We start from the raw sequence: 11,755 nt of genomic DNA, 5'->3' as shown, positions 1-11,755 counted from the left end.
CGGGTCGGCGCGGGGCTGAGCGGGCGCCACGGCGTGGGGGACTAGGCTCGGTAGCTGCTGCGGGGAGGGGCCGCCCCCGGGGCCGGGGAGGAGCCCCGCCCGGGCGGGAGGAGGGGGCGCGGGGGCCTCGGGCTGGTGCCCCGGGGGGTGCGGGGAAGAGGGGCGGGGCGGCGGGGCGGCGGGGCGGGGCGGCGGGGGGCTGGCGCGCTCTGACCGGTTCCCGACGCAGGCGGCGGCGGGCGCAGAGCGGAGATGCGGCGGCTCGGGGGCACCCTGCTGTGCCTGCTGCTGGCGGCGGCGGTCCCCACGGCCCCCGCGCCGGCCCCCACGGCGCCCCCGGCTCCCGCCGAGGCCGGCCCGGCTCTCAGCTACCCGCAGGAGGAGGCCACCCTCAACGAGATGTTCCGCGAGGTGGAGGAGCTGATGGAGGACACGCAGCACAAACTGCGCAGCGCGGTGGAGGAGGTGGGTGCGCCCTGCCGGGGGTGCCGGGGAGGGGGGAGCGCCCTGCCGGGGGTGCCGCGGGGCCGGGGGGCGGGGGGGAGCGCCCTGCCGGGGGGGGGGGGGGCAGCGGGGCCGGGGGAGCGCCCTGCCGGGCGGGGGAGGCAGCGGGGCCCGGGGCGGGGAGCGCCCTGCTCGGGGAGAGCGCCCTGCTGGAGGGAGCCGGGCCGGGAAAGCGCCCTGCTTGGGGGGGGCAGCGGGGCCGAGGGAGCGCCCTGCTGGGGGGGGGCGGGGGAGGGGCCGGGGGAGCGCCCTGCTGGGGGGGGGCAGCGGAGCCGGGGGAGCGCCCTGCTGGGGGGCCGGGGGAGCACCCTGCTGGGGGCAGAGGGGCCAGGGGAGCGCCCTGCTGGGGGGGGCGGGGGGAGGGGCCGGGGGAGCGCCCTGCCGCGGGGCAGCCGGGCCGGGGGTGGGGGGGAGCGCTCCGCGCGCCGGGGGGGCGGTGGGGGTCACTCCCTGGGTTCGGCGAGGAGCCGGCAGCAGATTCGGAGGGATCCGGCGGCGGCGGCGGCGCAGGGCGAGCTCCACTCCCACCTGCGACTGCCTGCCCCAGGGTCGGGATCTGAGCCCGCTCGCCGGGAGTCTGCGGCTGGACTCGCGCAGGGGCACCCGGGTCACCACCTGTGCAGGCTGCCGGCCACCACCCCGCTACTGTCTTCTAGTGTGCAGTTGCCCCCCCCGCCGGTCGTAAGCGGAGGCTGGCGCGGCCCGTATCCCAGCGCCGGGGTTTCGCAGAGAGGCCAGGGAAGCCCCAGGGATCCTCAAGTTCTAGCTTGTACGTTGGGCTTTGAGCCTGTGCCATCCTCCCAAGACGCAGTTCGGAGGTCGGGTGGGGACAAAAAGCCCGGAAAGCTTTGCTGCTGGTCTGTCTGGGCTTCCCCAGATGCACGTGAGGCCAAGAAGGAAAATCAGAATCCTCAATCCCGCCGTGAATTTTCAGATGGGGGAGGGGCGGACAATGGGAAGGGCGGCCCACCTCCACCCCAGGGGTGCTGTGGAGTCAGTCCTGAGCTCAGAGTTCTCCTGGGCCGCTGACCAGCAGGTGACATCGTACCTCGATTTCCTGATAGAATTAAATGCCCTGATATGTGTGGGCACCTGGCATATAGTAGGTGGGCAATAGACATAAGCGGTTACTATCAGATACCACCTACCTTGGCAAAGCTTGGCCTGGCTTCTTCCTTCCATCACCTCCCAGGTCCCCGCACTGTGGGTGGCATCCTCTAGGGTGAGCACCTAAGTGTTGTCAGGGCTGCCTGGGCAGGAGGTGCAGCTGGCCTACCTGGCCCAGCCCAGGTGTCAGGAGCTGTCCCTGGTGGCTGGGGTTGGTGGGCATGGTCACTGTCGGGTCTGGCTCTGGCTCCAGCCTGTCTTTGGGGAGAAGCCAGCCGTCCTAGTGAAGGAGTCAGCAGGAGACCAGATGTCCAGGCTGCGGGGTGAGGCGTCTTCTCACCCCTGCTTCTTCTCCACATTTCACTGGGACAGAGCCTTAAATGCTAGCTCTGGTCTACCAGGAGAGGCTGCTTTCTCCCCACAACCTATGTCCTTTGGGGGTATTTCCCTCTCCCTCCCACAGCAGTCAGCCTGGTGGAGTATACAGTGAAGGGGACCCTGGATTGGGAGGCAGTTGTGTGGGAAGCTGTCCTGAACATCCGCTGGACAGGCCAGATTCCAGAACCCAGGGACAGACGTTCTGTTTCCTGTGAAAGCAAAAGGATCATGACATGGAATAATTAAAAGGGAATGGGAATCAGATGGGCCCCTATGTCTCTTAACTCTACCCCTTCCTATTAAATGGAGCTCATGATCCTTCTGGTGCCAGGGCAGGTCAGCTGCTTTCCTTATCTGGGCTCCAGGATTTTCCCTCCAGCACATGGATTTTGGGTGAGACTGTTGAGGTCAATGCCATGTTTTTATTTTGTGTGAATTTGTTTGTGCAGCGTGGTCTTCTGATGGTAGCTCTTGCTTGAAGGAGACAGGGGAGCAGCAGGGGCCTTGCTAGTCTCTTCATTGATCACAGCAGTTTGGGACTAGAGGGACCTGAGTGGCATATCTATTCTGTGGAAGTTGTCCTCATTGGCTCTGCCAGGGTCCCAGCTAGGCTTGTGAAGATGGACTGGTTGAAAGTTTGCCACCAGTAGAGTTACTTGCTGCTACCTCTGTCCTGCTCAGGGGTCATTCCCCAAAGAGTATCCTCAATGGCAGCGGGGACAGGTTGAGAGAGCCTGAACCCCTGCGTGGCAGGAGAACAGGCCGTGGGGATCAACCTTCCTTTATCTGACCCTAGCTCTACTACGTGGTAGGATCCAAGACATGTCCCTCCTCCCCCGTTTAGGATAAGGGGTGATTTAAATGAGATGATGCAAGTAAAGCAACATATCTGACCATCTAAAATGGGGTAAGAAAAATTGTGTAACGTAAGTCATCCCTTGAGGTTGTTGTCAGGATTATGGGAGATCGTTGGTTCTCGATGACTCATGGCCGTTATTATTATCATCTCAATAGTCCCATCCTGATGACGACAAAGAACCACCAGTATCTGGTATATGATAGACTCTCAAGAGATTGTGGCTATTGATATTAATTTTTTAAAAAGAGACTGTCAGGAAGCCCCTTAGGTCTCATAAACACAGGATAGTAGCTATTTATTTGTTGTCTGGGGGAAGGACCAGGTCAGATGAATTAGTTATTTACATAGCTGCATCATGAATCTGCTTTCAAGTAACTTCCTGACATTTTAAATATTCCAGCTGACTCAAGCTGTTGATTGCTCCTAGGGGAAAGATGAAACTAACTCTGCCTGTAGGATCATTATTGGGAGAGACAAATGTTCAAATGGTTCAATCGAGGGTGTTCCCATTTTCCTGTCTTAAGATTCTGTGTTGCTGACGAATGTGTTTTGAAGATAACCACCACTTTCTACCCCTCCCCAATGAGCAGGGGGAAGGGAAGGGAATTGTGATATCTATAACTGACGTATTCTAGAATGTTCTTAATCACCTCACCTATTCCTAGGAAGAACCCCAATACCAAGCTTTGATTTATCTGTCCGATTTTTCCTATTGTACTCCTTTAACAGACACACGGAGTCAACCAACTATAAATGCCATTTTTTATAACATGCGCATTCCTCCTCTATGAAACAACTCCTCTTGCCTTAGGCTTCAGTTTCTCTTGCTAGTGGCAGTAATAGTTGTGGTTGAAATTTCCATTGTAAACTGTACTTTGAGTTCGTGGTGCCATTGGAGGACTATTAGCTCATTCTATCGAAATAACCACTGGTTGAGAGGGAGAAGCCTTTATAAAAAAGACTATCTGCTCACCCCAAAGCAAACTCTAGATTTGGTAACTCGTCAATTATTTGAAAGCCAAACTTCAGATTCAGGTTCCAGTGGGAATTTTAAAAATGCGAAAACATCCCCTTCTGCTTCTGGACGGCCTCTTTTTCTCCTACTCTTTTCCAGCTGCATCTTTTCTATCACTAAACATGCCAAGATCTCTCACTTAAAAAATATTTTCTTTGAAGTCTCTTTTGTGTTCACCCTGTCTCCTATCTTAGCTCCATTCCACTTCTCCATTTTGTTGGCGAATTCTTCAAACGTGTAGTATCTGCTGTCTGCTCTTTCCACCTCCACCCGAACATTCCCTAGCACGCTAGCTTCTCCTAAAACTGCTTTCTTCAAGGACAGCCTTCTGAAGGTCGCTGTGTGTTACTACATCTGTGCTGCGTGGGCAGGTGCTGTGACACGCACCTGGATTTCGCGGTCCATAATTCTTACATTCCACTCAGCGAAGTGGGGCCATCTCCACTACACGAACGAGAAAGCTAAGGTTTAGAGACATTTGGTATCTTGCCCAAGGTCACATAGCTGCTTCTTGGCCGAGCTGGGATTGCCCCCGCCTTACCTAACTCCAGAACCCTGGCACTTCCTGCCGTGCTGCCCTGTGACATGCTGCCCTGTGACATGCCACAGGCAACTTTTGCCTCACCTTGTGGCTAACTCGCAGTAGCTTGGCCCACCTAGACTTATTTGTAACCTCTGCTGCCTTAGCAGGCCTCTCCCCAGGTATAACTTCCTACTCCCGCCCCTCACTCTGGCCAGTTCCCTCACTCCCCTCTTTATCTTCTCCAGAACATATATTATCTACCAACCAGTCTTTAGAACTTGTTACAACTTCCCATGGCCTGGAGAGAGATTTTCTCCTGGGTAAGTAGCCAGAGGGACTGCCTCTTCATTTGAGCTCTTTGATACCTGGGGTTTCACCTGCAGAAATTCTAATTCAGCAGGTCTCAGAAGGGATCTGTGTGTGTGTGTGTGTGTGTGTGTGTGTGTGTGTGTGTGTGAGACTATATAGTCCCAAATCTCCTGGTTCTAGATCTATGATATTGATGTTAGAGTTTCAGACGTGACTCCGATGCACTCTCCTCACCATGTCAACACCCTGTCAGTTTATAGAACTGCTCCTGCATCTGCCCGCCAGTCCCTCTCTAATTCATCATCCACCATGTTCTCTCACGCCCAGCATGGACCCTGTGCCCTGGCCTACGGCGTACCCCGTTCTCGTCCAGGCTGCCACAGCTTTGGCCTCCCCCGTGCTCCTTTCTGTTCAGATCCTACTCATCCTTAGAAATCAGCTCAATCATGCCTCTTCCTCCTGGAGACCTTTCTTTTCTTTGAGCCCTGGCTTGCTTCTAGAAACCATCATAATCACCCTCAAACTGGTTTAGTTGTGGGGCTCTGCTCTCTCCCCAGTAGACGCATGAGCTACTCAGGCAGGACAGAAGCACATACTGGACAAGGCCCAGAATTTGGAGTCAGACTGACCTGAGTTCTATCTGAGCTTTGCCACTTGTTAACAACGTGATGACCGTAGAGGTCCCTTCACTCCTCTCCAGCTCGTTCTCCTCATCTGCAGAATGAGGGCCCCAACACTGTCCTTGTGGGAGTGCTTGAATATCCAAGGAGCCATGGAAGATATGGTGCGATGGCGCAGGCATAGCTGATGCCCAAACATGTCGGTTGTTGGGGTGATGATGATCGTGATGAATAATGGTGGTGATGATGGTGGTGATGGTAATGATGATGATGGTGATGATGGTGAAGCCAGTGATCGAGTCTCAGACATCTCAGCAACCCTCTCAGGGTCAAACACAGCAATAACTGACTCAAGTTCTTGTTTGATCATTTGAGCTTTTGGGAGTACCAGACTCTCTCCACTTCTAGTTCAGGGTTTTTGTGCTGCACTGAGGCATGGCAGTTCTGTCCCCATATCCAGCCCAGCTCGGCAAATCTAGCTGGGAGACAGGAAAAGAGGTGCCTCATTTAGTACATAAGGGAATAGAAGATAGTGATTTTTTTAAAAATAGAATCTTTTTGAGGATTAGTTTTAAGAAGTAAAAATAGCCCAGTTTGGAAAACTGCCAGCCAGCAACTAGAACTTCTCTTTGTGTCTCGTTTTAAATTCCTCGAGAGAGTATCTGATTGGCTCAGCTAGCCCATGATGTGGCCTCTCTTTGAGTGCAGTCAGCTGTGACCTGGTCACACTGTCCACTGCCCCCTCGGCGTGGGACACAGTGGTAAATGCACGAGGGGAAATTGGGTATAGATTCAGGTTGATCGATAAATGTGGTAGAGATGTCATGGAGGCTCCTGACACTGGAAGATTTGGGAGTAGCAGCCTCAGGAACCTGGCACCAAACAAGAGCCAGGAGGAGGGTGGGTCCTGGGAACAAGTCAGCTGACCCGCTGTACCCAAGAGGTGGGGTGGGGAAGGAGACATATCTGTGGCCCTACCTGGATCAGGTAAGGGGCTGTCTTGGGGGGCTGTTTGGGTCTTACCACCCCCACCCCCACCACCAGGTCCTGCCACAACAAAGGTTTAGGAGCAAATAATTTATTTGGTAAGTGATCCCAGAAACACCGGGAAGAAGTGGGGAAATAAGATGGGAGAGAAGAGAGGGAATAAAGGCTGCACTGATGAACAGGTTAGTGGCCGGTGCTGCTGGGGTTCAGTCCCACTGGGTCCTCGGAGAGACTGCCCCTTTGAGGGGAGAGGAAGCTGGGGTTCTTGCCCCATAGCCCATCCCTCACTGATGGAGGACGGTTCCTGGGGCATTAGCTCCCCAGCATCAGAGCTGCCCGTGAGGCAGGTGAATGCAGGTGCGTGCAGGTGACTTCCAGGTTAGGTCACGGGGAGATGGAAAGGTCGCCAACAGCAGGTGTACAGGGCTGAGACCGTTCCACGGAAGCTTGCTCAGATACCAACTCTGCCCTTGCCCTTCCCTGACAGTCTTTTGTTTTCTTTCTTATGTGTCTTGTGGATATCCCACAGTGAATTTAAAAAATTTTAATTTGGGCAGCCCCGGTGTCTCAGCGGTTTAGCGCCACCTTCAGCCCAGGGTGTGATCCTAGAGAAGAGGGATGGAGTCCCACGTTGGGTTCCCTGCATGGAGCCTACTTCTCTCTCTCTCTCTCTTTCTCTCTCTCTCTCTCTGCCATGAATAAATAAATAAAATCTTTAAAAGAATAAAAATAAAAAATAAAAATAAATAAAAAATTTTAATTCCAGTGAGCGTAGTGTTATGTTAGTTTTAGGCATACAATACAGTGATGCAACAATTCTGCACATTACTCAGTGCTCATCATAATAGGTGTCCTCTTATTCCCCTTCACCGGTTTCCCTCATCACCCCCCCGACCCCGTGGTGACCACCAGTTTGTTCTCTAGGATTAGGAGACTGTTTTCTTGTCTCTTTTTTTCTTTGCTCATTTGTTTTGTTTCTTAAATTCCACATATGAGTGATACATTCTCTGGTATTTGTCTTTCTCTGTCTGACTTATTTCCCTTAGCATTATACCCTCTGGGTCCACCCAGGTTTTTGTAAATGGCAAGATTTCATTCTTTTTGCAGCCGAATAATACTCTATTGTATATATGCACCACATCTTCTTTATCCATTCTCCTATTGATGGGCACTCGGGCTGCTTCCATAGTTTGGCTATTGTAAATAATGCTGCAGTAAGCATAGCAGTCCATATATCTTCAAATTAGTGTTTTTGTGTTCTTTGGGTGAATACCCAGTTCGTGTGATTACTGGATTGTATGGTAGTTCTATTTTTAATTTTTGAGGAACCTCCATACCGTTTCCCACAGTGGCTGCACCAGTTTGCATTCCCACCAACAGTGCAGGAGGGTTCCTTTTCCCCCACATCCTCACCAGCACTTGTCATTTCTTGTGTTTTTTATTTTAGCCATTCTGACAGGAGCGAGTTGATATCTTGTTGTGGTTTCTGACTTGCATTTCCCTGATGATGAGTGATGTCTTTCACCAATAGTTTTGGGAAATTATCCAGTCTCCCTGAGCCTTACTCTCCTTATTTATAAAATGGGTACATTCACACCCACCTCCTAGGGAGGCTATGAGATTTAAGTCTATGATACATGTAAAACATTTAGTACAATATCTTATCCTCGTGGACATGCAGTTAGCGGTGCCTCTTACCACTACCATTATTTGTAATTGCGGAAGAGGAAAAGAGAAGTGGTTCTTTATTTCTAATGGACTGATTTATATCCAGAGAAAACCGGTTTGCTCATTAAGTTTGTTGATTTAATAGATGGAAGCCGAAGAAGCTGCTGCTAAAACATCAGAAGTGAACCTGGCAAACTTACCTTCCAGCTATCACAATGAGACCAACACGGAAACCAGGGTTGGAAATAATACCATCCATGTGCACCGAGAAATTCACAAGGTAAGGGGGGGTCACGGCCAGCATATCCTCCCCTCTATAGCACCCTGTTCCATCAGGGAACTAAGGCTACAAGCCAAAAATACAAGTGAGTTTGATAAAATACATAGAGGGAAGGAGATCCCTGAATGGCTCAGAGGTTTAGCACCTGCCTTCGGCCCAGGGCATGATCCTGGAGTCCTGGGATCGAGTCCCGCATCAGGCTCCTTTCATGGAGCCTGCTTCTCCCTCTGCCTGTGTCTCTGCCTCTCTCTGTGTCTCTCATGAATGAATGAATAAATAAATAAATAAATAAATAAATAAATAAATAAATAAATCTTTAAGAACAACAACAACCAGAGGGAACAAGGGAGCTATTTAAGAGGGAGCATTGTGTATCAAACCAAAATTGCTTTTGTATTTAAGTAATAAATTTAACTCTAGGCTGCCTGCCAGCCCGGTTGCAAAGGAATGGCCGTGGGGCGGAGGGGGGGTTATCATTTGATAAAAAGGTGCAAACAAGTGTCTAGAGATAGTACTTCTCTAGTATTGAATTCAAGGAATTGATCTCCTAGGTTTTATTTTTATTTTTTTTAAATTTTTTTAATTTTTATTTATTTATGATAGTCACAGAGAGAGAGAGAGGGGCAGAGACACAGGCAGAGGGAGAAGCAGGCTCCATGCACCGGGAGCCCGACGTGGGATTCGATCCCGGGTCTCCAGGATCGTGCCCCGGGCCAAAGGCAGGCGCCAAACCGCTGCGCCACCCAGGGATCCCGATCTCCTAGGTTTTAATGTGTGTTTTAGTAGAGAATGGAAATAGATCCCATGGTGGTGAATAGATCTCCCCTGCTTCCTTTGGAGGAACTCGATTGTGATATACTCTACATCTTTGGAAGGGAAAGCCTCTGTTGTCATAAGATTGAAGTTTGTTTGCTGGTTATCCATTCAGACTTCTGTAGCAGAGTTTTTTCCAGCCTGCCACATGTCTAATTGTCTCTTGGTTTGATATCTGGCATGATGGGCAAGCAGGTCCCTTGCCCACCTGACTTGAGGAAGAAAACATCGCAAATGCAGAGGCACTTGGCATTAACCTGCCCTGGCGTGAGATGTGTCTTGCATAACTTAGGCAGGACTGGGAGGACAAACCTTGTGAGCCTGGTTTCTCTTGAAGAGAGTCTGGTGTGCACATAGTCAGGGTCATTGGTAGAGGCTGTCGAGTTGATGTTCTGTTGTGCACATCAAGGAGCTTGACCTCGGATCTCATCCCAACTCATATGTGCAAGGCCCAATGGCTCTCACGAGAGTCTCACTTTTTGTTCAAATGCCCAGGTCATGACTTGGTTGAAACAATAGTGTTTCTGTGTCATGGAGCATAAACAGGTCAATTTTTATGGGCCATCGCCTTGACTGTATGTAGCCTTTGTGTGGCTTTTCTCCCACTGCAGACTGATGCACCCAGCTTCAGGATGTACCCCCATCACCACCCCACCCCCAGATAAATGAATGAGTCACCTGCTGAACAGAATCCTTTAGCGTCGCTCATCTGAGCGCTGGAGAATGTTTCCAAAGGTCACTTTTATTTTTGTCAAAACCAATATTAAGTCGTTCTCTTTGACAATAATTAGCTAATAGGTTTGGCTCTTCTTAAGGTTGCTTCTTGTAGATGTTGGAATACGCAAGCATGAGTCCTCCCAGTGATCTTGAAAAATTATTTAAATGTACATCCCTCACTATCCATATATATGAAATAGGGACATCAATACGTACATGACAGTGGCATGAGAGTCCAATAATCTAAAGTACATAAGAGCTCATTATAAACTACAAAGTGCTTGCAGCAGCAAGTTGTTCTTATACTCGTTTCTTTCCATAAAGTTATGTTATTGGCACTGGGCAGCAGCTCTCCAGTAGGTTCCAGGGAGCACCTGTCCTGTGCAATGCTTCGTTAAAGAGAGGCTGGGTTGTGGTTAAGCATATTCTGGAAACATCTTACTTACTTCTTCTCTTAGAGATAGAAAAAAGCACTTGAGTATAATGAAGGCTCTTAGAAGTCCTGCAACCCGTACCTGCATTATAGGACTGCACAGTTTAAAAAATACATATACCATCAGTTAATTCAGCAAAAATCTGGCTGAGAGGAAGAAGACACTGCCTCTTCACTTGGGAGAGGATTTACTTACTTAAAAGTATTAAAGTTTGTTTATGAAGACATGATCCTTATCTCTGCAGAACTGGGATTTGGTCCATTATGACAAAATGGCTGAGTTCCCACTCTGTTCTGGACACAGCTTCCTTTTAATGTTATTGCTGGCGGGAGCTCTACAGATGTCCTAGAAATGAGGACATCATGAATCAGAGAAGTGACTTATTCCAGGTTACACACTAGGTGGTTGTTGGTAGCTGAGCCAAGGCTCAAAGAACACAGATCTCCTACCTGCTGGGCCGGCGTCTCTTCTGTTCTTCGTGCCCAGCACAAGCATTCCTTAGACGGGACCTCTGTCAGGGCAGGAGCAGCCCGGGGGGCACGTCAGGATGAAGAGGCTCCACTCTGAGGTACCTGCTGCTGCAGAGCAGAGTCCGATCCAGACAGCAGATAGGGGAGCCTCCCGTTGTACGTAAGCACTTTCTTGGTGAAATATTTCACCAGAACCGGGAGGGGGGCAGCTGTAGCTAAAACCTGCTTGCTTCTCATGAAACATGTTGGATGAGACACCCAGACCTGTCATCGTTGAAAATCAGGATGTTGACATTGAGTTTCAAGTGATGAGCCTCAAGCACAGTAAAAACAACTACTGCTGAGGGACGCCTGGGTGGCTCAGCAGTTGAGCATCTGCCATCGGCTCAGGGCGTGATCCCGGGTCCGGGGATCGAGTCCCACATCAGGCTCCCTGAGAGGAGCCTGCTTTTCCCTCTGTCTATATCTCCGCTTCTCTCTGTGTGTCTCTCATGTCTAAATAAATAAAACCTTAAAAAAAAAAACAAAAAACGACCAGCTACTGCTGAGTATTTGCTGCAGGTCAGGCTCTGTGCTGAGCGCCTTGCCCTAGCCTGCTCATCTCCCTGCAGAGCAATCCTGGGAGGTAGACTCCGTTAGGCTTCTGACTGCTGCACAGAGAAGGGGTTGCCCACCTGACGGCTGCTGCTGGAACTCAGAAAGCAAAGGGGAGTGGGCATCCTGTCCACTTCGGCAGATGCTCCTGCTTCAGAGAATGGAACCAAGAAAACGTGCGGGATTTGCCCAGAATTCCTTCTGTTTCACATTCACTGTGTTTGCTCTGCCGTAGGTCACCAACAACCAGACTGGACGAACGGTCTTCTCAGAGACGGTCATCACATCTGTGGGAGATGAAGAAGGCAAAAAGAGCCACGTGAGTTGTCATCTCTCCTGGGCTCCCCCTCTTAGCTTGCAAAGGGTGACCCAGACTTCAGGCCACGGGCCGAGGGAGCTGACTCTCAATCACCTCTCCTGCCTCCTTTCTACGGAGATTGCCCGGGGCCTACATTTCCACCAGGATGATGTGGTCTG

General features: G+C 51.0%; 1 protein-coding gene across 1 annotated transcript in view; it reads left to right on the top strand.

Moving 5' to 3' along the window:
- Nucleotides 1-252: 252 nt before the first annotated feature.
- The window catches only part of DKK3 (dickkopf WNT signaling pathway inhibitor 3), a 40,436-nt gene continuing 28,933 nt past the window's right edge, over nt 253-11,755 (top strand). The window contains 3 exon segments of the mRNA NM_001284475.1: nt 253-465; nt 8,116-8,250; nt 11,514-11,597. Coding sequence (NP_001271404.1) covers nt 253-465; nt 8,116-8,250; nt 11,514-11,597 — 432 coding nt within the window.

Source organism: Canis lupus, chromosome 21 (assembly GCF_011100685.1).
Source record: "Canis lupus familiaris isolate Mischka breed German Shepherd chromosome 21, alternate assembly UU_Cfam_GSD_1.0, whole genome shotgun sequence".
NCBI classification, from domain to species: Eukaryota; Metazoa; Chordata; class Mammalia; order Carnivora; family Canidae; genus Canis; species Canis lupus.
This window is presented reverse-complemented; position numbering and strand designations above follow the sequence as displayed.